Source organism: Peromyscus maniculatus, chromosome 21, assembly GCF_049852395.1.
Source record: "Peromyscus maniculatus bairdii isolate BWxNUB_F1_BW_parent chromosome 21, HU_Pman_BW_mat_3.1, whole genome shotgun sequence".
Taxonomy (NCBI): domain Eukaryota; kingdom Metazoa; phylum Chordata; class Mammalia; order Rodentia; family Cricetidae; genus Peromyscus; species Peromyscus maniculatus.
In genome coordinates, this window is record NC_134872.1 from 57,763,113 (window position 1) to 57,789,498 (window position 26,386).

Here is a 26,386-nt window from a genome sequence, read left to right on the forward strand (position 1 = left end):
TAGTGCTTTGGAGAACACGGTGAGCTGAGAGTACCTGCAGAGATGATGAAATTCATAGACAGAGAGAGTCATTCCAGGTAAAGAGATCAGCTTGGGTGAAGACGCCACAAAGGAAGCCCCCTTTGAGCAGCTACTCAAAAAGACATGAGCACTCAGGTTTGTTTGTCAAAATGAATACCTAGAAACAATCTATTTATTCACAAGAGGAATAAATAGAATCAAAGGAATTGTGGTATATTTAGCCAATGAGAAATGGTCATATGGGGAAATAAATCAGAGATTACAAAATGATTAATGTGGGAAAAAATAAAATAGCATATTAAATGACAGAAAGTAGGCTATAAAATGTTGAAAATAGCATAAAGGTTAAAAATGTACAAAGGCTATATTATTTGTGGGTATGTAATTTCATGATGTTTTTATAATATTCCATGTTGATGCCTATTCATAATTTCATAATGTCTTCAATTGAAAAGAGTGGTGGGGTCAACAGCCTAATTCAGTACATAGTAACTGTTGCTGGGGAGAAAAAAAAGGTTTCAACTGTGTCTATCATACAGACAGGGAGATCAACCAATAGAAAGTTGCACACACCATGTGCATTTATTTAAAATCCGAAATAAGTACAACATACGAAGATTTGGCAAACTCCTGTTTACTGTCTACATTTCTGTACACTTAAATTATTTAATGATTTTAAAGTGAAGAATATGGACATAAGTGGCCCATACCTAGAATCACAGTACATGGGATCTAGAGACAGGAGAATCAGAAGTTCAACCAAGAGAAAGTTACAGTGCATAAGGAACAGCAAAGGATATCCCATGTCCCATGGAGGCCAGCATGCTGCAGCAGGAGGACAGCCATGAGTTCAAAGTTCAAGCACGACTTGGGCTACTTAGTGAGTTCCAGGCTATCCTGGGATGTGATGGAGACCTTGTGTCAAACACATAAACCACACACACACACACACACACACACACACGAGAAAGAGAGACAGACAGACACAGACAGATACAGAGATAGAAATGATAGATAGATAGATAGATAGATAGATAGATAGATAGATAGATAGATAGATGATAGATAGATAGATGATAGATAGATGATTGATAGATAGATAGATAGATGATAGATAGATAGATGATAGATAGATAGATGACAGACAGACAGACAGACAGACAGACAGACAGACAGACAGACAGACAGACAGACAGATAGATAGATAGATAGATAGATAGATAGATAGATAGATAGATCTCTGGTGTTTTGTTCTCCTTTGTCCTGCATGCCTTCAAGAGAACATGATTCCCACAGATGAGGACCAGGGCCAGGTCATGGAATGCTCTGACTGCCAGGCTCAGGAATGTGAGCTTCAGTTGGCAAATGAGAGTTACCAGAGGCTTTGGAGTAGATTGTTTTTTTGAGTTGAATTTTGGCCAACCAAATAAGATAACTGAGGCCAAGAACAGTTAGGAAACAGCCACCGCTGGTGTCGTTGGGGCAAGATATGCGTCTGTAGAAGTGAAACAAACATGTTTTCTCTACAGCTATTCTACCCAGAACATGCTTTATCTCGTCAGAAAGGACAGGTTTTTGTGTATGCTGAACATTTTTAAGTTTTAGTGACTGGGAGCTTTTAAGGGAATTGGGAGGCAAAGAGAGGAGACTGGTTCTTTCTTTTTTACACAGCCCTGCCACGAGCTCTATATAGACCTTGATGTCTTTTTTTTTTTGAGATAGGATCTCACTGGGGTACACAGGCTGCCCTTGAGTCCACACCTGGCATAGTCAGCTTTGAACTTCCTCTCTTCTGCCTCTGCCTCCTGAGTAGCTGGGATTATAGACCTGCACCACCAAACCTGGAGAGAGATGTCAGTCTAGACTTCAAGGGTCTATAAGAAATTCGCCATGCCAATAACAAAATTAGGTATGCCAGGGGAAGTTTGCTTGTGGTGGTGGTGGTGGTGGTGGTGAGGACAGCTAGGTGTGATGGACAGAAGTGATGGTTAAGAAGGCTGAAGCCATAATGGTCTCACAACATGTTAGGGCTTCCCACAGCACACCAGATGAGAAGAAAAAAGGAAAAGTATGTGTAATTGGGGGTGAGCGGGCAGGCAGACTAAGCCAAGGGTAATGGAGGAGGAATGGAGGCAGGGATGTGCTGGCTAGGGATGAAGTGAAATGGCTGGCCCTGGGTCACATTTGTGTTGGGGTGCCACAGGCTCAAATCATGCGGTTGGACTAAGAGAAGAAAGAGGACAGGAGGCTATAAGGAACCCAAGTTGTACAGACTCAGACACAAGTAGAAGTTGGGACCCCTGTAATCAGAAGGGATTATAACCTAGTATCTCAGAGCTGAGGTAACTCTGAGTGAGAAGTCATCAGACCTCTGCAGACAGTGCAGGGCAGCCAGTGGGTGATTAGTATACCGGAGAGGAGAGCTGTCCCCGTGTGGCAGTTCTTAGGGATCTGAACTGAGCGGGCTGATTTTTCAACTGGAAGCCCCTCTGTTGAATAACTAATGACTTATAACAATTTCAAATAACTATTGATTATGAATTACTACTAAGGGTTATGGAAAACACCACTATGGGTTACTACTAATGGTTTTGGAAAATGCCACTATGGACTACTACTAATAGTTATGGAAGACATCTCTATGGACTACTACTAATGGTTACGGGAGATGGAAGACTGACTTCAGAGGTACCTTTAAGAGGGCTCTCATAGAATAACCTGGGAGGTGAAGGTCTAGGTAGTGCTTCTGGGTAACTCCCAGGATTCTTCACCCAGAATCAGCTCAGAGGCCACCCTCTTGCCCTCTAGATCTTCCTGTTCTTTTGTGGGTGATGGTTTTTCTTTTATTGCCACCCAGTCAGTTGTTGGCCTCTTGGGACGGGAGAGTTGAAAGCATGGGGTTTGTCTGTGCGCTATTGCCGGTTTGCTTTAAAGCTTAAGTGCTCTGTGTCTCAATTATTCTCACAGTCAAGTGCCATGAACTAAGAGGAAGGGGTGTGTGTGTGTGTGTGTGTGTGTGTGTGTGTGTGTGTGTATGTGTGTGTGTGTGTGTGTGTGTGTGTGTGTGTGTGTGTGATAGGGTGCTTGCCTATCAAGATTGAGCCTTAGGCTCAATCTCCAATACCATAGTAAATTTGGTTAATTAATTAATTAAAAATTTAAACGTTTGAGCAACTCTCTTATGCATCTCAGTGATGCTCACAATCCCAAGTAAAGAAAAACACCCCTCAAGTTACAGTGTGATGCTAAGATGGTGTTGTAGAGGGAATGTGCCCCCCCCCCCAATCCATATGTTCAAATCCTCATCCCAGTGGGCGGGTGTTAGGAGGTGAACGGCTTCAATGACCTTAAGATACACTGGAAGCCTGGTGGTCCTTGTGCCTTCCGGGGGTCCAGCTAGAAGAGGGCTGTCTGCGAGTCAGAGCAAGTCTGCACAGGCAGTGGGCTTGCTAGGGCCTTGTTCTTGGCCTTCAAACCTCCACAGCAGGTTGGCTGTTGTAAAAACCCCTTGGTTTGCGGTATTATGGTACGGGAACCTGAAATGCCTAAGGTCGGGGCAGATGGAGTCAGTTCCGCCCGGGGCAGCTCTAGACATCACAGGGAGGTTCTGGGCCTGAGGTTAAGCAGGACACAGCTTTTGCCAGGCACCGTGGGGTCCAGTGACATTGGCAGTGTCTGGCTTTGCTCAGGGAACCAGGACAGGCTGTTCTGGCTTTCTTTATGCACCAAGAATAAGAAATTAGGTCTCTGACTCTTCTCCAGTGTCGTTGGCTTTTTTTTTTTTTTTTCTTCTGTCTAGCTCTCCACTCCCTGCATCTTTATTAGGCATTCTTGGGACATGAAATTACCAGTAATAAGAGATGAAAGACTAGAAGCGAGCTGGTGGTTTGAAATCCAGTCGGCAATTTGAATGTTGTTCTGGATATATCTACCATGCAGATGAGCGACACACAGATTCCAGTGTCCAATACAAACACTGTTTTCCTTTTGCCAAATGCACCGCAATTTCGTTACCTAAAGTTCCACTGTTTTTGCGTGGATGTAAGCGGGACTGTGTCACAGAGCACACGTGACAGTGAAGGGACAACTCCTGACAGCTGGTTTGGGCCCTTTCACCGCGTGGGTCCCGGGAACTGAACTTAGGTCATCAGACTTGGCAGCAAGTGCCTTTACCCACCAAGCCATCTTGCCAGCCACCGTTATTTTCAGTTGTCCCCTCCCCCATCTTGCTGTGTAGCACAGGCTACTCTCTAATTCACTATGACAGGCCAGGCTGGTCTTGAACTCACAGCAGCAGTCTTCCCGCTCAGCTTCCCAAGTGCTGGCATTATAGGCGTGTGCCCCCTGCGTCGACTGTACCTTTAGAAGCAGGCGAAGGATGCCTTATTTCATTTTGTCTCTGAATAGTTGTTATCTACTGATGCATCCTGGAGTCCCTTTACCCTGCCAGTTTACAGACAGGAGAAAGGAGGGAAAAGTCCGAGTTGTTACAGTCTCGAAAGATCTTGGGCTATAGGGACAAAGTTCTCTGTACTACAGTAGTGAAATAACCTGTGCTTCAGGTCACGGCATGTGAAACAGGGAAACCAGCATTTCAGGAGGGAGACCAGTCAAAATGACCGGAAGAGGCTTCCTGATGATTCGGAATTGAACTAAAGCCTACTTATCTAAGGAGAAACTGATAATCAAATGATGTGCTTGAATTTATAGCCAATAAAAAGGTCAGAACCGGGGACCCCGTGAAGAGCGCACCCCATCAACTGCAGAAGGGTTGATGCAAACCGTGGGGTGGCTAGGGAAGAGAGGCGTCTGTGTGGTGTTCCGACTCCACGACTCCACGGGAAGAAAGCAAGGGCATTTCCGAGAGGGACCCCTGTCAGTGGAGATGAGCAGTTCACCTGGGCTGGCCCCAGTCCCAGCAGTCTTGCAGATCCGTGGAAGCTGCCTGCCTGCCAGGAGCTGGAACCGGCTGAGAGGCAGCAGGATCGGAGCCAAACCACACCCAAGCGAAGCCAACAGCTATGCTCGAGAGGGACGTCTATGGAGACTCCTTGTCCCCAGCCTTTAATTAGCAGGTGTTTCAGACAGCAGAGCCTGCCCGGACCCAAACAAGAAGTCTACAAAGAACAGATGAGCCTCCTCACCCAGCCAACTGAGTAGCTAGCTGATCGGTCGCAGACTCTTCAGTGTGTTCTCCCGAATTGTTCCCAGCTCCCCCGAATTTCTCCCTCCTGGTGATAAGGATACTGCGGATACTGCCGGCTGCCCGGGGTAGATGCGTTCTGTGTGTACAGTGATGCTTTTTGAGGCCAGCGCCTGCTCGAGTGACACTAGCTGGCATGTGGTGGCAAAGCATGTAAGGGCAAGCGCGGTCAGGAGTTCTAGCTCGAGGGCTTCCTTGGGGAGAAAGGGCACCCTGAGGAATTACACCGTGCTCCTCTCCCGGGGGCGGGGTGGGGGGCAAACTACGTTCCTCCTTTTCATTTGCTCTCTCGCATATTACCTATAGAGTCACATAGGCAGGCTCTGAGACCACTGAGCCTAGAAGACGGCAAGCATGCCTATCAGACCCGTGTAGCTTCTTTTGCTCATGTGCGCGTGTGGGTTGGGGCGGTGCTTTTTATGTCTTTGCTTTGTTTCGTTTAATATGAAAAGTATTTGAAGAGAAGACCAACCATCCCATTAGCTCAGTCAACACTAGCTGCACCAATTTACCAATTTTCTAACATTCCAGGTATAAGTTACAGAGCTCAAATTCATCTCCAAATAATAATAACAACAACAATAACAATAATAAAATAAAATTTTGAACAGCACCTGCAAACAATCACAACCAAACCTTAGCACCCACCCCAGGTGAGGCCTCAGAGCACAGGGCTGCTCAGGGCAGTTCCTCCAGACAGAAATCAAACGCAAAGCTAAAAAGACTCCTTGGTGTCTTGGAAGAAGTTAGACCACTTCTTCCCTTGCATGTCCATCCAAGGAGTAGGTGTTTGTTTGTTTGTATTTTAATGATTTATTTTAATGATTTACTTGCCAGTACCCTTTGAGTCTGTGCCACTGTTCAAAGTACAGGCACACTCCGAGGTAAACGGGGTCATACAGTTCTACTGTGTGCATATTTCTAGAAAAGAGATGTAATAAATATTGTATAGATTTATAATTTATTCAGTCTAGTCTTCCATTTGGGGATGTCAAGAAACTATTCCTTGGGTTTTTCCCGAATATAAGGGAAACATGCATTGACTGTTGGTGAATCCAAGCTAAAATTACCTCTGCTAATAATAGTATTTGGTTGGTAACAACGCTAAGCCTTAAAATATGACATTATAAACAACGATACGATTCTTGGCAGAAGTTACAAAGATCTGGGAGGGCCCAGCAGTCTCTTGCTTGATGGGTGGCTGGAGGTTCTGGAAGCCTCTGAGTCTGCAGCCTGCACTCTCTCAGTTTCCAAGGCTTCTCCAGGCAAGGCTCTGGTTCTAATTGAGTCCAGGCTGTTCCTTTAGCTGCAGTTTCTTCTCCACCCCTGTGGTTATGCCGTGATGTGCAAGGGTGTCCCTGGGATTCTGGAAGCATTTCTTTTGACCTCTACTGAGAGTATTTGCTCTTCTGTTCTTTGCCCAACAACCAGCAGGGCCACCTGCCTGCCATCTGTGCGTCCTGCACATAATGGCATGGGATGATGTCATAGAATCTCTTTGTTGATGATTTCAGTGTGAGCCAAATGTAGCCCAGGTGAATTCTAAAACCACCCTGTAGCTGAGCTCCTACAGACTATACTCTTGTTTTAGGGACAGGGACCCCACAACACGGTGAGGATGAATGACTTGCCGCAAGTTTTCATGGTTAGTAGTGGAGTCGAACTAGCAGCTGGAACTTCTCATTTCTCATCCAGGTTCATCTCTCGGAAGCGGCATGTCCAAGTTTGTGGTAGGATTTTGTGGGATCTTTGGAATGGGAGAAGGAACACCATTGCTTTGGAGGGTGTCTTGGTGGTTACCAGTTAAAATGTCTTTCATACCACGCTATGTGAGTTTCCCAAATATGGAGCATCTATTCAATTGTCCTCTTTGTTGATCTGGGAGAGGCTTTTTGGAATGCATGGAATATGAGTAGCATATTTCAGTGGTTGTTCTTTGCTTTCGTTATTAACATGTATTAATTATACATAATAATAGGCTTCATTATGGCATTCTCATACATATGTTTTTATGTGGATGTATTTTCTACCAGCACCTTCAGGTTGGATTGTCTCAGTGTATTAGCTTTGCAAATCTAGCCAAAATGGGTCTGGAGAGATGGCTTACTTCTTAAGAACACCTTGCAGTTTTTTTCCCAGAGGACCTGGGGTTCAATTTCCAGTACTCACATGGTCACTCACAATTACCTGTACACTCCTGTTTCGGGATAATCTGACGCCCTCTTCTGGTCCCTCGGGCCCTAGAATCACTACTGAGAAATCTCTGTGGATCATGATCTCAGTCTGGGAGAGTTTGATGTTTGCAGGTGTGGAGAAATCGTTCATATCTCCAGGATCACACAAGCGAAGTGTGAGTTGCAGTAGGAGAGAGCCAGTTGGATTTTCCTCAGGGACACGTATTTTAACTGTTTTCAGGGGATTACAATGATCACCAATTGGAAACTCATCATTTTGTCCTTACTGAAAAGTAAATGTATTCTGGGTATTTTTCAGCCGTCTAAACTAGATAAACAAAACCAAGCCTTAAAGTTTAGGAGTCAGAAACATGGCTCAGTGGCTAACAGCACTGGCTGCTCTTCCAAATTCCTAGCACTCATATGACAGTTTACAACTATCTCTAACTCTGGTTCCAGGAGATCCAACACCCTTTCTGGTCTCCAGGGGCACTCAGACACACATGTGGTACATAGACATGCATGCATGCAAAAGACCCACCTGTATAAAATATAAACAACAACAATGATACATTTATTCTTTAAAAAAATACTACTTTATTCAATGCTGTGATTTCTGTTTTTTGTTTGTTTACTTGTTTGAGACAGAGTCTCATAATGTAGCCCTGGTTGGCTAGAAACTCACAATCTAGACCAGGCTGTCTTCAAGTTTATAAAGACCTGTCTGCCTCACCCTCCAGGAGTCTTGAGATTAAAGGTGTGTGCCACCACACCTAGCCTGTGACATCCTTTTAAAAACATCTAAAAGCACAGTTGTGACTAAAATGTCAAATTACTGCTGTGAATGCTAGATTTACCCTGCTTTTATATCTCTGTTTTGCCTTAATTTTCCATTTTTCTAAAAAGCTGAAAAGAGTTTCTCAGTGTAAAACCTTCAGAACGGAGCCTTCTAAGACACAGTCGTGATATAAAGTTTCGTCACTTTTATTTTTACTATTAAATGAATTCATGGTATACACACCCATGTTTGGCAGAACTTCCATTGCGACCCCACTCTAATCTTGATCTGATTAATTTGGGGCTGCAGATGTAGCTCAGTGGCAGGGTGCATTTTTACAAATCGTAAGGCCATGGATTCACTCTCCAGTAACACACACACACACACACACACACACACACACACACACACACACACAGAGTCTTTAAAGGAATTGGGAGGAGGGTTCTGGGGAAACATACAAAAAAGTATGTTCCTTTTTAACATTAAAAATTATAATAAAATACATTTCCAGGTACAAAATGTTGGCCCTCAGTGGATTGGCTCCATTTCCCATTTCTAAATCAGAGGAGTCAGCTGACGCTAAAGTCCCTTATGTAAAATAGCTCAGTATTTGCATATGACCCCTGCACATTCTGCTGTATACTGCAAGTCATCTCTAGGTTACTAATAACGGTTAATACAATGTAAGTGTTATGTAAAATCATGTTGCACTGTTTAAAAACAACAAGAGAAATTGTTATATACTCAGTAAAGCATGATTAAGATATTCTTAATCTGTAATTACCCACAGACATAGAGAGGCAACTGTGATGGGCAGGGTGATATGAGTGCGGATATGTTATGAGAGTTTCGGCAAAAAAGCTCAGCTCTGCTAGATAAAGTTCAGTCATCCATTTCAGTGCAACTATTAAAGAGCTGGTTGATGGTGAAAAGGCAGATAAAGAAGATTTAACCAATGTGGTCGCACTGGGAAGCACAGATAAAGTGGTCAGTGACTTCAAGTCTGTCTTCTGAATGACCACGGTAGCTTTACACTAAGAATCAGTCAGGGAACATGAGCCATGCACCACTAAACCATCTAGGTGGACTGATCTGGTTGACCTCTGGCTGGTTCTATAGGGTGGTTTGAAGAAATGCTTGTATCTAGAAGAGACAAGCTACTTCTATAAGATTACCCTTCCTGCTTAGGGTGATATGTCTGCCAAATTCTGCTGTATTTTGGAATCCAAGGAGACTGCAGGTCTAGGACAATCACTGGACACCTGAAGGAGATTTTAGCGGCCTAGAACAGGACACGTGAAAGCTGGTATTAAGTGCCTAAAGGAGATAGATGCAAGCTGGAGGCTGTTATCCTGCATTTAGTTACTGTCTCAGCTAGGGTTTCTATTGCTGCAATGAAACACCATGACCAAAAAGCAAGTTGGGAAGGAAATCGTTTATTAGGCTTACACTTCAGCATTGCTGTTCATTGTCAAAGGAAATCAAGACAGGAACTCAAGCACGGCAGGAACCTGGGGGCAGGAGCTGATGCAGAGGCCATGGAGGGGCGCTGCTTACTGGCTTGCTTCCCATGGCTTACTCAGACTGCTTTCTTGTAGAATCTAGGACCACCAGCCCAGTGATGACACCACCGACAATGGATTGGTCTCTCCCTCATAGATCACTAATTGAGAAAATGCCTTACAGCTGATTCTTATGGAGGCATTTTTCTCAATTGAGGCTCCTTCCTCTCTGATGACTCTAGCTTGTGTCAAGTTGACATAAAACCAGCCAGGACAGTTACCTTGTAGGCCAAGTGAAGTGCTAAACCATCAAGGATTTTTCAGCAAAAGCAGTTCCTAAGTGCTTGTCATACCAAGTGGTGGTTCTTTATTCCAGATACTACCAGAACCTTAATATGCATATTTTATCTTTTCAAAGTACTATCCACTTCTGCCCATTTTACTATTTTTTATTATTTTCCTGAGATATGGCTAGAGAGGAAGTCACCTCCTCTTACCTACTCGGTTACTAGGCAGTCACACTGAGTAGTTCAGTGTCTTGGGCAGGGGCAAGTAGTTAATTAAGTACAACAAACACTGGCAGCCAGACTTCCTGACTACCAACCCAGCAGTTCTTTTTTTCCCCTTTACAATCTATTCAGTAAATAATTACTAAGTGTTTTCCATATACTCGATTTTAAATATGGAAACTTCTTCCACAAACAATCCCTGCCCTGAACTACTGGTAACTAATGAGGAGGTGAGTGGATCAACAACCATGGTTCAGGAGAGACGTGAGTAGAGAAAGGCAAGACGGGATACAAGAACTAGGCAAAGCCATAATGTAGGTCACCACTAGTAAAGGGCTTCTTCTTGCAGAGTGAGCTGAGGTTGAATGGCTAGAACGTAGTAAGGTTGTAAGCATGGGAGATGGAGAGTGCTGGGTCCTCTTCAAGAAGATTCAGTGCTGTGATCCGGGCCCAGGCCATTGGCATTGCTGGGGGTGTGGGTTCAGGGAGTAGAAGGTAAACTAGGTAGATAGTCAGCGGAGAAAGGACTAGTTTGAAAGACAAGGCATAAAGTGTGTATTGTAAACAGGTGGGCATTTGAGGAGGAGAAGACAGAGTTCCATTTTAACTATCACCAGGAAGTGGTTGGAGACCATATTGAAGGTTAGGGATGTGAGACAGGGGAGGTTTACTAGCAGAAGAAAGGATGCTCATGGGACTGATGTTGCTATAATAGAAGTTACTGTTGGAGTTCTGAAAATGATGGGCTAAAACCAGCAGGCCTGGATTCCTGAGATGTAGGTGCAGGAACAAGACCAGACTGAACATGGTCCTGAGATGTTGACTTTGAGTGCCCATTCAAGATTCACTTGGACACTTCTAGAGCGGTTGGTTATGGAAATCCCAAAATCAGGAATGGTCAGGCCAGGGATATTTGGGAATCTTCTGGTAGAGACAGTAGCTGAAGTTAAGGGCCTGGGAGAAGAATCTGAGAAGTTGGATGGAGATGTGCAGAGCGGCTTTTTAGGTCCACCGCAGTTGATGAGGATGTTGAGAGCATGAAAGAGAGATGAATGGGGCTGGAGATGAGAGTAACTGTGAGAACCTGTCATACTCAGGGAACTTTGGAACTGGCCAAGGGGAGAGAACTGCCTCCTTCTTGGTTTTTCTTCTGTTGTTGTTTGATTTGGTTTGGGACAACTTCTCAGAATGTAGCCTAGTCTGCCCTTGACCTCTCAATCCTCCTGCTTTCCAAGTGCTGCCTGGGATTATAAGCCTGTGCTATCCCTCCTGGCAGGATCTTCATTTTATTTCTATAATATTGAACCTCTTCTCTTACTGATGTCACTGTATTTCATTCCCTTTCCTATCATTTCCAAATAGTCCCTCTACTGTCAACCCACCAAGAAGCCACACCACCCCTAGGTTTGTGTTGTGGGCCTTTTAGACCCAATACCAGTCAATTTTCCTCATGGTTGGTCTAGGTTAGTCTGTTCCATAGAGATTTGTTTGTGTTTCACTTTACACTTGATTTTGGGCTAACTACTGATTGGGGCTGGAGAATTATCTCTTTAGAGTAAGTTTTTTGAGGAAAGTGATCTTGTTTTAATCTTCTTCTGTGGCCTTTGGAGTCTGGAGTAGGCGATAGAGTAAATAATTATCATTTTGCTTTTTTGTTTGTTGGTTGTTTATTTTTGGAGACAGGGCTTCTCTATGTAGCCCTAGTTGTCCTGGAACTAGCTCTGTTGACCAGGGTGGCCTTGAACTCAGAGATCTGCCAGTCTCTTGCCTCCCGAGTGCTGAGATTGAAGGCGAATGCCACCACACCCCAACTTACTTGTTGCTGTAAGAAAGTTCTCGTTGACCAAAGTGACTGGCTTGAGCTTATCTATTGGAAGAGGATTCTTGAGGGTTGAGCTTGCAGCTCCAACAGGAGAGGGGGTGTGGAGTGAACCTGTGCAAGGACAACATCTTGAGATAGTATCTTGGTTGACTACTAACCACATCTAAAGGAATATCTAAAGGGAGGGACCAGGAGTGAGAGATGGGTCTTTACTCAGAGCAGCCACGAGGAATGCTGAAAGTCATGCGCCTGTATCAATATTGAGATGTCAATGTTCAGTTTCTCCAAAAATGGACTCAGACTTTACACTTGGCCCTTTGAAGCCTCCTTCTATGTCCACCCCGGATTGGTGAAAATAAAGACCATCGGGGTAGGGTGTCAAGATGCCATAAGATAGTGTCTTAGGAATTTAGTGTTAATAAGAGAATTATACCCCATCACCATCATTGTGTAACTAGAGTTTAAGGGCTCAAGTATCAGCTCCAGCATCAATAATGAGTTAGGAAATGTCCCAATATGCCAAGTAAAGACTCATGTAGTGGTGAAAATAGAGTTGGTGGATTGGCTCAAAACACTGGGCAGAGGAGCAAACGAGTCTAGTGACTCCCAAGTTGGTCTTCAAGGCACTGACGTGAGCTTTAGGTGTGAGTCGAGGAAGGACTGAGGCAGAAGGGCAAGAGGTATTTGTAATTAAGCAGTCCTGGTTCAGGTGTGATCTGGTCGATTCTAGTCTCAGGTCTGGGTCTTTGAGGTGGTCTGAAGAAGTCCTTGTTTCTTGAAGGGATCAACCTAGTTTTAGATGTGATAAAGATGGTCTGTTAGGTCATGGATAATTCCTTTGGGGTGAGAGGGTGATCAGTTTCATGAAATTCTTCAGTCCTGGACTCTGAGGTGACTGCAGGTTTAGGACAACGACTTATCTCTGTGAAAGAAGATGAAACAGGTTAGGTTGGGAGACACTCTGAGTGATTAATGTGCTTGTAGAGACTCAGGCAGGGGACTGTCCCAAAGTAAAGATGGCATCTTTCAATTAGTTTCTTTGTAGACCCAAATGAAGTGTCAATGGTTTTTAACAAAACAGCATTACATGCCCAATATGATTGTTGATTACTCTCAAAGGGAGAATTCATATCAGGTGAAGAGGTAGTTACTAAGGAAAGAACAGAAAATAGCAACCTGTCTTTATGACAGGTTTGTAATGTCATACCCCTTAACTCCCAAAGGAAATGTAAGCCTTTCCCATCCTTAGAAAGAGGACTCAGTCCCTGGGATTCCAGAATTGATGAGCCAGATAAGGAATCATGTTCTGGATTAGAGGTAATGACAGCTTTATTACTAGATTACCAGGATCCAGTCTCAGGTTCTACAACACTCTCATGGTTATGAAGGAGATTTGAAGACTAGCGTGGTTACATTTTAAACATCTAACTTGCAAAGAGAATGATGATTCTGCTGTGTGCTGTGTGTGCACAAGCTTGAGTGTGAATCTACTGAAAACTATTGGGGTCCAGCCTCTCGATAGCTGTCCCCAGAGTCCCAGAAGAGATGCTGCTTGTGGCAAATAAATCTGAGGGATACTTTAGTAAATCTACATACACGGAACTCTTTTTCCATTCACTTTATTTTTCTGAGTCAGTTCTCTCTCTACATGGCTTCTATTCTGCTCTCATGCCTAGTTCCTTTCTCGCCTGATTTCTTTCTACATTTATCTGCTGTCCCCTCTAAGTTCTATCTTAATTCTCTCATCTTAGTTCCGCCCCATCTAGGTTTTCATCCATCTAGTTCTTTCCCATCTTAGCTCCTCCCCCATCTCCTTCTTTCTTATCTTGTTCTTCCTCATCTCATTCTTCCCCACCTGGCTCTCCTCATCTTCCATCTGTCCTTCTAGTTCTCTCTTATAGTCCTCTAATCCAGTTCTCTTCCAATGCAGTTCTTACCCATCTAGTTCTTCTGCTCTCTCTTTTCTTTCTTCTTTTTTTTTTTTTTTTTTTTTTTTGGTTTTTCAAGACAGGGTTTCTCTGTGTAGCTTTGCACCTTTCCTGGAACTCACTTGGTAGCCCAGGCTGGCCTCGAACTCACAGAGATCTGCCTGCCTCTGCCTCCCGAGTGCTGGGATTAAAGGCGTGGGCCGCCGCCACCGCCCAGCTTACTCTCTCTTTTCTTTTCCATCCTGCTCTGAAAATAAAACTGCCTTTTATCCCTTTGGCTCTTATTTCTCCAAGCTATCTCTGCTCCCGCCGTTTCTGGCAGAGTGAGGGAAGTGTGCTCCATTGCTAGGCAACTTGGCTAAGCAACTTCTGCCACAGCTAGATGCACCTGTAAGTACGAACCGTTTAGTTCTGAGTTAATTGTTAAGGATGGATCTGAAACGAGAGATAAGACTTTGGAAAGGAGGAAGTAAAGCTTAATCAGCACATCCGCCAGGTCTTCTCAAACAGATAGTCTGGATGCTTAAGTCTGTTCTTAGAGAGTACAGAGGTATCTCGTAAGATACTTTCATCCATCCAGGGATGGTCCTGGCCAGATGCTGCTAACGACGATAATGACAGAAAGGCCTGAAATTAGGGATCCTGGCTGTATTGCTGCACAGAAGGTTATCTAAATATTTCATGAGTAGAGGGGAAATTGTGCCCAATGCATGATGGAAAAGCTACAATAGCCCGCGAGAAATTCATAGCAGGAAATGGCTAACAATCAAAAGCCAATATCATCAAGACTCCTTGAGCCTCAGCTTGACCTCTGGAAGGCCCTTGGCTTCTTCCAGGTATTAGCTTGTCATAATCAGCTGAAACCCTACTTCATACTATTGAGGCTTGCAGCATGTGTGCATGCACATGTGTATGCAAGTGTGTGAGTTCCTTTGAAGTTAGTTAATATTCCTTCCATCTTACCCTGTTCCTCCTCTTAGTTCCAAAACCTCTTCCTAGTTTGTTTTCTGTGAGAGCAAAGGAGAGGTACTCAATCTTAGTGGAATTCAACATAGAGTCAAGAAGGGCATGAGTGGTAGGAAAGCTGGAGGAACTGTATGTCTCAACAGCCATAGCTGTTTGGAGACCAGCAAGAGAGCAGCATTACACTCCGTCTTCTCTCCAAGAGCAGAAAGACAACCGTTAGTTCCCAGAACTGAATTAGGCCCCATTCCATCCATTAACCAAACCCTAAAGTTTTAGTCTTTAGAAATTCTGTTGTCATAGGGTCGTAGGAACCCACTGAATAGATGTCCTATCCCAAAGGATAGGGTGATAAAAAGGATGGGTTTGTGCAGTAGTGCATTATTTAATTCTGGTACAGAACTGTCCATGATTGATATGGGTCTCTCAACATGATGGAAATGTCCTTGTATTGATGATATCCAGAGGAAGTCTACTGGGAAGTGTCTTTTTGTACAGTTTCACACTCCCAGTTTCTCCCAACCATAAACTGGAATGGTAGCCAATTCATTTCTTTTTTTAAAGATTTATTTTATGAATATGTGTGTACGTCTGTGTGCTGCATGTGTGCAGGTGGCCACAGAGGCCACAAGAGGCCACCAGATCCCCTAGGATTGGTGTTACAGGTAGTTATGAGCTACCTGAGGCCGGGACTGGGGGCCAACTCAGGCCCTCTGAAGAGCAGCAAGCTCTTGAATGTTAGCCATCTTTCCAGCTTCCTCGTCTTGTTTTCTTCCCTGCTTTATGAGAGAGATAACAGGAGCTTGTGTGAACAGCTGAGTTCCATAAAGCTGAGTGTCTCCATAAAAGATGTTGCTTACAGCAGCAGGGCATATTGAAAAGCCATCCCATCTCTCAGGCTCATTCCTATAGATGCCCTTTAAACTTAGTGCAGATGCCCAGGCACTGATCTCCGCAGGCCCAGCAGTGGAGACACCAAGTAGTCCTCCTTCCCTTTTCTGGATGACCGAAGGTATTTCGACAATTGCTTTCTTCTATATTGTCCTTTTCTGTTTCTCTTTCTGACTGATTCTGTAATCCTTACAGTTTCTCTCTTGGTACCTTCAATTCCTATGTTGAGCCTTCGATCAGAACCTATTCCTGGTGAGACACTACTGTTTTGGTGCTGGCTAAGTGAATGATCAGTACAGTGTGATAGGTGCTCCAGTGGAGAACAAAGGTGCTCACAAACCACTCTTGTGTCTCTAATAAGTTATGGAAATAGTTATGGCAAATGAGTTTTTGGATTAGAAGCAAACAGTTTGTTAAAATGCCTCACAGGCTTTGTGTCTTGTAGATCTTATGTCAGCACATGAGACAGCTTCTCATGAACTATTTCACAGATAGGGTGCAGGCTAGAGGCACATGACTTGTGAACAGCAGTGCTCGGGACCAGAGCTCCAGGCGTCTCTGGTGCCACTGTCGTACATGGTCTTCACTCAGAGACTGGGTTTTCTAAGTTTGTAACTAAACAGAAGTTCTTTGAATTGCAGGACATGATGGAATCCCATACTTGGGAGACTAAAGTAGGAGTTTCATGTGTTCAAGGGCTAGCCTGGGTTACAGACCACAACCCTGTCTCAAAAAAATAGAAGTAGGGGCTGAAGCAATATCTCATTGGATGCTCTTGTAGAGGACTCAGGTACAGTTCCTAATACACACAGGGTGGCTCACACCCATCTATAACTCCAGTTCCAGGGGAGCCACACGCTCTTCTGAACTCCACTGGCACCAGGCATGGGTGTGGTGCACATACACACGTGCAGGCCACACATTAAATACAATACACAGAACACATGCACACCCATAAAATAAAATAAATTCTAAAAGTAAAGAATTTGTTCTCTGCCTGAAGTCTTATGTTTTGTTTCACCTGTTTGCTTTTCAGGAATCCCTCCAGTCCTGATAGAAAAACTTGAAGTAGCCTGGCTCGCAATCCACCCACCCTGGTTTGCAGAGACCCAGTAGGTCATTGCCCGCCTCAGCTGGAGCATGGACTGCGCTTTTCTGTCGTAACCCCACTACATATCTTTCTACCCACTAACACTACAGACATTAATCTCTACAAAAGGTGAGTAGACTACCTTTTGGGTTATTGTAGCCTTACTACCGAATACTTAGTACCTACTACTTAGTACCTAGTATTTAGTACCTAGCATAGAGTCTATCCCAGAACGACCTAGCATGTTCTGAGTACCATCCCAAACCAGGCAACTTAGACATCACAACAAGGGATGCAACCAGTGAAATTATTACCCTTGTTTTCTAGATGAAGACACTGAGACCTGGGAAGTTCTAGCTGGCCGTTCAGGAAGCAGCAAAACTCGGGCTTGGCTCTAGGTTTTCCTAAACTTCCTTCACTTTTTTTTCCCTTTCCTTTTATTTATTTGTTTTTATTAAGAAAAATTTTCCATTCATTTTACACACCAATCAAAGATCCCCCTCTTCTCTCCTCCCGCCCCCCAGTCTCCCACTCCCAACTCACCCCCCTGTTTGTTTGTTTTTGAGTCAGGGTTTCTCTCTGCAGCCCTGACTGTCCTGGAACTTGCTCTGTACACCAGGCTGGTCTCGAACTCACAGAAATCTGCCTGCCTCTGCCTCCCGAGTGCTGGGACTAAAAGTGTGCAGCACCACCACCAGACTTCTCACATTTTTATTCTTTTCATTCCTGACATTTTTCACCTGATTAGATACTTTTCTTTCAACATTAAGAAATGTTAAATTGGGCTGGAGAGATGGCTCAGGGGTTAAGAGCACTGGCTGCTTTCCAGAGGACCCGGGTTCAATTCCCAGCGCCCACATGGCGGCTCACAACCATGTGTAACTCCAGTTCCAGGGGACCCGACACCCACACATAGATATACATGCAGGCAAAAACAGCAATGCACATAAAAAATAAAATTAAAAAGCAATCAAAAAAATAAAGAAAAAAGAAGAAATGTGACGTTATCTGGGCAGTAGTGGTGCAAGCTGGGCAGTGGTGGCGCACGCCTTTAATCTCAACTCTTGAGAGACAGAGGCAGGCGGATCTCTGTGAGTTCGAGGCCAGCCTGGGCTACAGAGTGATTTCCAGGACAGCCGAGGCTACACAGAGAAACCCTGTCTCGAAAAATCAAAGGGGGGGGGGGAGGTGGAGTTGAGAGACTATTATTTCCTTAGCAGCCCTTCTCAGGTCCCCTTTGGTTGAAGACCTTTGGAGGAAGAGGGCCATTTAGATAAAACAAGAATTTAACTTTCTTCAGGAAAAAAAAAAAGCTTAGAAAAATAAAAGACACAGAAAGTGCTTGTGTATTAAAACATAATTTACTCAGTGAGTGTGCATGAAGATTATCAATTTTATGAAGTGATCTTTGTGTGCATCTGTCTGAGCACTACCTCGAAATCCTAAGTATAAAGTACTCCAGGGGCCTGAAATCCGTCGCACACAGGTGTTGTTACCCGGGAGAGGCGCATCCCAAGCCACTTGCTTTCTTGAGCAGCATCTGAAGAAAAATAGAACCACCTCTGCAATTAGACTTCAGCTATATTTAGGCCACGATTTTTTAATTCCTCTGTTGAATGAAGAGTTGGCATAGGCATTAAAGGTTAAAAAAAGAAAAATGAAGGATCACAAAGTTGGTCAACATGAGAGAGTGTGGAACTAAGAAAATGGTCACTAGAGGGGCTGTTGAGGTGGGTTAGCCGGTGAAGACGCCTCGGTACAAACCTAACAACATGGAGTTGATCCCTGGACCCCATGTGACGGAAGAAGAGGGAACTAGCTGCGCAAGTTATCCTGACTTCTATACATGTGCCATGGCACCCAAGTGCATACACACATACACACACACACACACACCGTACACACACACATGTGTACATACACACACACATACACACCAACACATTTGCACACATACCACACACACACACACACACACACACACACATGTACACACCATACACACATTCGTGTGTACACGCACACACAAACACATATGAGCACGCGCACATGAATAAAAAATAAAATAAGTGTTTCGTTTTGGTTTTAAAAAGAAAAAAAAATGCTCAGCAGAATACATTCATCTAAAAACAAAAAGAAAAAGCTGGGCTGTGTTTCCACCGTCAGCCAGCAGAGGGATCTGTGTGCCTGGGCTTCTGAGACTGACCCTCTTGGCCGCATACTGCTGTACCTGGTCTAGAACAGGAGAAAGCTTTTGCAGAGGGGTTGTCCAGCACACCCAACATGCCTGTTTTTCAAGCAATGGTGGCCTCACACTGCTAAGATATCCCACAGCGTGCACTGCTCTTTCCAAATCTCACTGACAAATATAATCTGCCTTTACTGAGTTTCAGCCAATTGTTTATATTAGATTTTAAAGTTTCCAGTAAGATCAGTGAATAATTCAAGATTGGCTGAGTGTTAAAGAAATGACGCCTTATTTATTTATTTTTATCTATTTATTTATCAATAAGCATCTATTTATTTATTAATAGCACCGGGTGGTCTTGAACTCACTAAGGAGTGCAGACTGGCCTCCTGCTGACAGCTTCTGGCCTCAGCCTTCAGAGTACTGGGATTACAGGCACGTGCCACCACGCCCAGCTGAAATGTATTCTTATATCACCAACCATTTAATAATCCAAGGGCATCTGATGATTACGTTTTGGTGATATCTAGGGAATTTAGTGATCTTTAAGACTACCTTTACCTTCCAGGCATCATTAAATCTTACTTATCACTAACTTACGCTGCGCTAACACGACCATTATACAAGAGATGCGTCTTCCTCACGCTGTGGTGAATAGTAACCGAGGAGTCAGAATGTTGTCATGGCGAGGGAGGATGCTGCAACCCTACAGCACAGAGAAAGAAAGCAAGGCCCAGAGAATCCATCTGGACCTCCTAACTTCCCCGGTTGCTGAGCAAGCCATGCTCCGTTATGAATAGCTCCTTGGCCACCTTGGCTGTGTTTGTCTCTCAGCTTTCCTCTCTTCCCTTCAGGTTGGTCCTGCTGCGTCCTGGGGAGCCTGGACCACCGCTGCCATGACGACTGCCATCCTGGAACGCCTGAGCACCCTGTCTGTGAGCGGGCAGCAGCTGCGCCGTCTGCCCAAGATTCTGGAAGAAGGGCTTCCCAAGATGCCGTGCACGGTCCCAGAAACTGACGTGCCCCAGCTCTTCAGGGAGCCTTACATCCACGCCGGCTACCGCCCCACGGGGCACGAGTGGCGCTACTACTTCTTCAGCCTCTTTCAGAAGCACAACGAGGTGGTCAACGTCTGGACCCACTTGCTGGCGGCCCTAGCGGTCCTGTTGCGATTCTGGGCCTTTGCGGAGGCTGGGGCATTGCAGTGGGCCTCTCCCCACACCCTACCCCTGCTCCTCTTTATCCTGTCCTCCATCACTTACCTCACCTGCAGCCTCTTGGCTCACCTGCTGCAGTCCAAGTCAGAGCTGTCGCATTACACCTTTTACTTTGTGGACTACGTTGGGGTCAGCGTCTACCAGTACGGCAGCGCGCTGGCTCACTTTTTCTATAGCTCGGACCAGGCCTGGTACGAGCGGTTCTGGCTTTTCTTCCTGCCCGCGGCTGCTTTCTGTGGCTGGCTCTCCTGTGCGGGCTGTTGCTACGCCAAGTATCGCTACCGAAGGCCTTATCCAGTTATGCGGAAGATCTGTCAAGTGGTGCCGGCGGGGCTGGCCTTCATCCTAGACATCAGCCCTGTGGCCCACCGGGTGGCGCTCTGTCATCTGGCTGGTTGCCAGGAGCAGGCGGCCTGGTACCACACCCTTCAGATCCTCTTCTTTCTAGTTAGCGCCTACTTCTTCTCCTGCCCAGTACCCGAGAAGTACTTCCCCGGTTCCTGTGACATTGTGGGCCATGGACATCAGATCTTCCACGCCTTCCTTTCCATCTGCACGCTCTCCCAGCTGGAGGCCATTCTTCTAGACTACCAGGGACGGCATGAGATCTTCCTCCAGCGCCACGGTCCCCTGTCCGTCTACACTGCCTGCCTCTCCTTTTTCTTTTTAGCTGCCTGCAGCGCGGCCACCGCCTCCCTCCTGAGGCACAGAGTCAAGGCCAGACTGATCAAGAAAGATTCCTGATGTCTGCCAAGGGGGAAAGGTGTAGAGATGTGCTACTGTGATTTGGAGAAAACTTGACACAATAACAGAAACTGACTTTTTGTTTTTAAGGCTTGATTTTTAAATTAATATGTATTACAGGCTGGGGATGAAACTCAGTTGGTAGAGAGTGCTTAACATAGCATGCAGGAAGCCCAGGGTTCGATCCCCAGTACCATACAAACCAGTAGCAGCATTCAAGGAGGCAGAGGCAGGAAGATCAGAAGTTCTAGATCATCCTCAGATGCGTAGTGGGTCCAAGGCTAGCTAGCCTTTAATACATGATAACTTATCTAAAAAAAAGGATAATTCTATATTTTCAAGGGCATGGTATGGTTATAAAGTTTCAAATGCACGGCAGGCATTTAAGAGTTTTAAAGGGGAATATTCATTTTCTATCTGGGTTATAGCCTTGCATGGGAAGGGATCCTGGCTAAGATTCATGAGATCCCAAACTAAGGAAAACCACCCCCACTCATGAACACTCAGCAGAATTCTGGATGTGGCTTCCAAAGCTGAGTCCTGAACTGGACAGATCATCAAACTGGACTGCCAAGTAAACTCTGGATGTTCCTCACAATAACAAACAGCGCAGCCACCCTATGCTGCTGGTCTTGGTAACTGAGTAAATTGACCTGTGGACTCCATCTTATTTCAGCTTGCCTAGGGTGGAAATGTCGGAATTTTCAAGAAGATTCATCAAAACCCTTTGACAGAATGGACTATTCAATGTATCTGATCTCTGGTCTCATTCACTGCAGCAATGGCCCCTTTCTCAGGATACCCAACTAGCTGGCCGATTTGCCTGAAGTACTGTTCCCATCCCTAGGCTGCATGGCAATATACAGACTTCCAAAGCTGTTAACACTTCCAGGAAACGCTTGGAGCCATATGAACCTTCAGGAAGCCGATTCTCATGTAATACAGAAACATCAGGAAATGCAACAGTGCCAAGCTCTACTAGGAGACCCAGCCCGAAAACATGGATACCCTCGTCTGTGTGTTCCCCATGGGGACCTTTTAGTTTCTATGTGTGGACTGCAGTATTAACTGCAAGCTATTTAGGATTGTCTTGCAGGCCAGGACAGTATCTGAAGGTTTGAACGGATTCTTTTAAAAGCTTAGCTCTAAAGTTGCTCGAGGGATCTGATTCTTTGAAGAGGAACCGAGCATCTAAGGTTCAAATTTCTGTTAGATGCTGTCCCATGATGGACCAACAGAGCTACCCCAAATCCAGAGTCCTGAAACAGGCAGTTCTGCCCCTGATTCAAGAAGAAACCTTAAAACAGGTCCTAGGACAGGTGAATGTGTGCTCACTGTGGTTGGCCCCTGAAGGTCCTTTGAGTAAGATTGAGGCACCTGATGGCTAAAGGCACTGTTTGCAATATTGCTGTGAGCAGCTGCTGCAGGGTGGGTGGTGCTTGCAGCTGATGTGTTCTGGCCACACAGCTCTCTCTGAGGACTGACGTCTGCATTAATCCCGTGAAGGAGGCTGTGGCCAAGGAAGAGCTGAGATACCCTCTTTTCACAGGCTGTGTTTCCTATCAGTATAAGGTCCCTGCGTATTAAAAAGGGAAGTGGTCTGTTTCAACTCGAGTGTGATGAACCTCCTCCACTATTACGTCACTTGCTAGTCTTTAAATCTTTGTGTTTTTTCTTTAATCTTTCTGTGAGAGATTTGTGAGTTTTGTGCCTTATACATGGAAATGTCTAAACTTTTATTTAATATATGCACACATGCAATTTCATGTTTTGGGTTACTGGGACAAGAAAAAAGAAGAACCCCAGAAAGCAAGAGTTGTTAACTTGTCAAATAACTATTCTTCTATATTTGGGGGGGCAGGGTCAACTGAAACTTTCCTACTGCCTTCAAAGCAAGAAAGCATGTGTCTGCTGTATTGTTTTGCTAGCTGGGTTTCTTGTTCATGGTCAAAGAGCTGAACTTCTGTGCTGAGTGTCTGCACTGGCTCCCTGTTGTGTAGGCCAAGTTCATGACAAGGAATGCTATCAAAATTGAAATGGTTTGAACTGACCAAAAGATGGCAGGGGTAGGGGTCGTGTAAATGCTACAAGTAAAGGGTCTGTTTAAAATGGCGACCAGAACGTGTTAGAAGTTCTCTTTGTTATGGATTCAAAGATGGTATTCTTTTAAAAGTTGGTGGGAAAAGTGAGAGGGAAGGAGAGGGGAAGGTGCTCTTGACTGTAACTGCAGTGGTGTTGGTGAATGGAGGTTTTGTCCTTTCTTTCTTTCCTCCTCCTCCTCCTCCTCCTCCTCCTCCTCCTCCTCCTCCTCCTCCTCCTCCTCCTCCTCCTCCTTCTCTCTCTCTCTCTCTCTCTCTCTCTCTCTCTCTCTCTCTCTCTCTCTCTCTCTCTCTCTCCTTTTTGAGATAAGATCTCACTCAATAGCCCTGGCTGGGCCTGTAAATCATTATATAGACCAGGCTGGCCTTGAACTCTAGAGTTCAACCTGCTTCTGCCTCCTGAGTGGCAGGGTTAGAAGTGGGCACCACCACGTGTCATGAGCCTTGTGAATAGAGACCTAAGGCTCTTCTGTGCACCTGCAGGTGCACCACCTGTCACTGGCGGCTCCATGACACCATACCTGTAAAAACTGAGATAGTGGCATTAAATTTTTAGCTTAATTATACAAATATTGCCAACTAGTGATTTGGAAATGGATAAGAAAAAGAAAGAAAGAAGTGATTTCTGTGGAGTTGGGACTTGACCCCAAGACCTCCAACATGCTAATCAAGAATTCCTCCATTGACCTACTCCATTTGACCAGGCCAGGGAACAGTGTATGTATAATAGATACATTGGGAGGCATTGAGATGGGGGACTGTGATCTTCCTTGAAAATACCGGTATCTAGTTAGAATAATTAAATATAGGTGGTTTTAAGTCTTTTGACTCCTTTTGGGACAGTCATTAAAAAGAGTCTATCAGTGCGGAAAAGACCTGCTGAATTTAAAAGTAACAAGTAGGAATTGTAAAAAGGAGGATGGATGCCTCTTGACTTACATTGGGGTTACTAACCCCGCCCCCCAAATCAGCATAATGTGAAAGAAAAATAGTATAAGGGAGATCATTATCTGGCTCTGCAATACTAGACATTCTGGTTGTTGCCACCTCTCTTTTAATTAAGACTTCCAACCCATTAACATGCAAATGCCTCTGATAAAATTAAGCTGTCAGTCATCTACATTTTCTCATGAATAAAATTCTTGTAGATTTATTCAAGGCCCTACTTAGTTCAAGAAGAGGGGCCGACGGGATGCATTTGGGGGTGCCTGTTTCTCGTTTCAGAATCCTGACTTTTATTTGCTGGTGAAAGTTGTTTCTGGTTTGGAGTGTTTTGTTTTGTTTGAGATGGGTCTTTCTGTGTTTCCCAGGCTGGCCTGGGACTCCTGATTCTCCCATCTCAGGTGGCCAAGGAGCCGGGAATACAGGCTGCGTGCGCCCACACCACACCGAATTCTAATGAACTAATTTTAAAGTTCTTAAAGATGTCAGGGTTACAATTTCAGTTTTTAAGTCTCTCAATAGCAATGTGCAAGTCATCGACCGGAAGCTTGAAACAGGGGTCAGAGCCGCGACACGAGGGCCGGTTATTGTGTTTCTGTTGCTCTCCGCGTTTGTCTTTGGTTACTGCTCTGTAGTTCCACCTGGATCCTCCAGAGGGCGATGTTGTCTTAATCGATGATTTCTCAGCTCTTGTAACCAAGGTTTTGCCGCTACTTGTACTACCGTGTTTTGCTCGATTGCTTGGTAAAGAAAATGTGGGATTATTTTCTGTCTCGATAAATCGACTTACATGAATAATCATTAAACAGTTTTTGTACATGAATTTTTGTCGTGTTAACAATATAAAGAAAACTACCTTCCTTGACCCCTTGACAAGGGCTGCTTGGACCCCAAACTCCTTCTAAAGCTGGGTTGTATTTCGCTTGGAACTGCCAGGGGGAAAAGGTAGGGACACTCCATCCATCTAAAAGTGGGAAGACATAAAAGCCTTTAAAAATAAGTCTACGGCTAATTTCTCTACTTGTGGGCTGAACAAACTACCCTTTGAAGAGCCACGGAGTTGATTGCTATGCGGATTTCAATGTAATTACATAAACATTCCTAGCTACATTCACAATTGTATTAAAGATTTTGACATTTTGAATCGATGGCCTACATTTTTTGAAATATAAAAAAATATGAATTACACAAAGCAATGTAGAATTTCCAAGAACATAATGCCCGGCCCTTTGCAGAAGGAGATGTGGGTTTTCTACCAGAGTACGTGTTTCTGATTTGGTAACTTTAAAAAAAAAATAGAATAATCTTGCTAGCATATCTAAGGTAGAGGTTTCTACTAGATCATGATTCTTACAGGAAGATGTGTTCATGGTGCCTTTGACTCCAGGAGGCCTGACCAAATCCCCTCCGAAGCCATTTGAGCGGCTGAGTAGCTATGAGGCAAATAAGCGCAAAGGGCTTCCATTGCTATAGAGCAGGGGTTCTCAGCCTTCTTAATGCTGGGTCTCTTTAAAACACTTCCTCATGTTGTGGTGACCCCCAACCATCAAATTATTTTCATTGCGACTTCACAGCTGTCATTTTGCTAGTTATGAATTGTAATGTGAACAGCTGTGTTTTCCAGTGTTCTTAGGTGACCCCTGTAAACGGGTCCTTCGACCCCCAGGGGGTCGCAATGCCCAGGCTGAGTGAGGACCACTGCTCAAGAGGGTATGGGAACGGTGGTGGTGTTCCCAAGACACACAACTCACTGTAATGTTCAAATATTTTTCCCTTCAGAAAACCTCGGGGCCCGGCTAACCAGAAACGCCAGCTCCAAAGATCTGCAGCAAGACTTTTACAGCGTGCAGCTTTCCATGATCTCACTGGGACTTCGGGTCCTGAACAGCTCACAAGTGGTCATGGCTGTGCTATTGCTTTTTCGGCTGAAGTCACCCCCCCCCCACCCCACCCCACCCCCCACCCCCCCCCACCCCCCGCCGCACCATCTTCTTGGATGTCAAAGAAAGCATTGCGCATACCACAGAGGCCCAAAGACCCATTGTCCATTGTCAGCCTGGACTGCAAAGTCCAATCCACTCAGGTTTTTGAGACTAGTGTCGGATCCTTCCTTCTCACATTTCACTGGGATTGTCTGTTGCCCAAGCAATTGTCTCCCGACTCCACCCCATGAGATAAGAATATGAGGACAAAATTTTAAATTTTTCCTTTCAAGGAGCCGCGTAGATTTCTTAGATCAGTAGAAAGTTTTTTATTTTAAGTAATATCTGATTATTGAAGAAAATGTAGAAAAATGGGAAGAAAAGATAACC

General features: G+C 44.7%; 1 protein-coding gene across 20 annotated transcripts in view; it reads left to right on the forward strand.

The window, feature by feature from the left end:
* The window catches only part of Paqr8 (progestin and adipoQ receptor family member 8), a 48,811-nt gene extending 23,914 nt beyond the window's left edge, over positions 1 to 24,897 (forward strand). For 15 of the 20 annotated variants that reach the window (XM_006991705.4, XM_042266348.2, XM_042266346.2 and 12 more), the window contains 2 exons: positions 16,831 to 17,013; positions 19,927 to 24,897. In XM_006991705.4, the coding sequence (XP_006991767.3) occupies positions 19,969 to 21,033 (1,065 nt within the window). In that variant the 5' untranslated portion in view covers positions 16,831 to 17,013; positions 19,927 to 19,968 and the 3' untranslated portion in view covers positions 21,034 to 24,897. Of the gene's footprint in view, positions 1 to 3,817; positions 6,870 to 16,830; positions 17,014 to 19,926 lie in introns of those variants that run through there. The other 5 variants (XM_016009958.3, XM_016009957.3, XM_042266356.2 and 2 more) reach the window with 2 other exon arrangements.
* Positions 24,898 to 26,386: the final 1,489 nt, after the last annotated feature.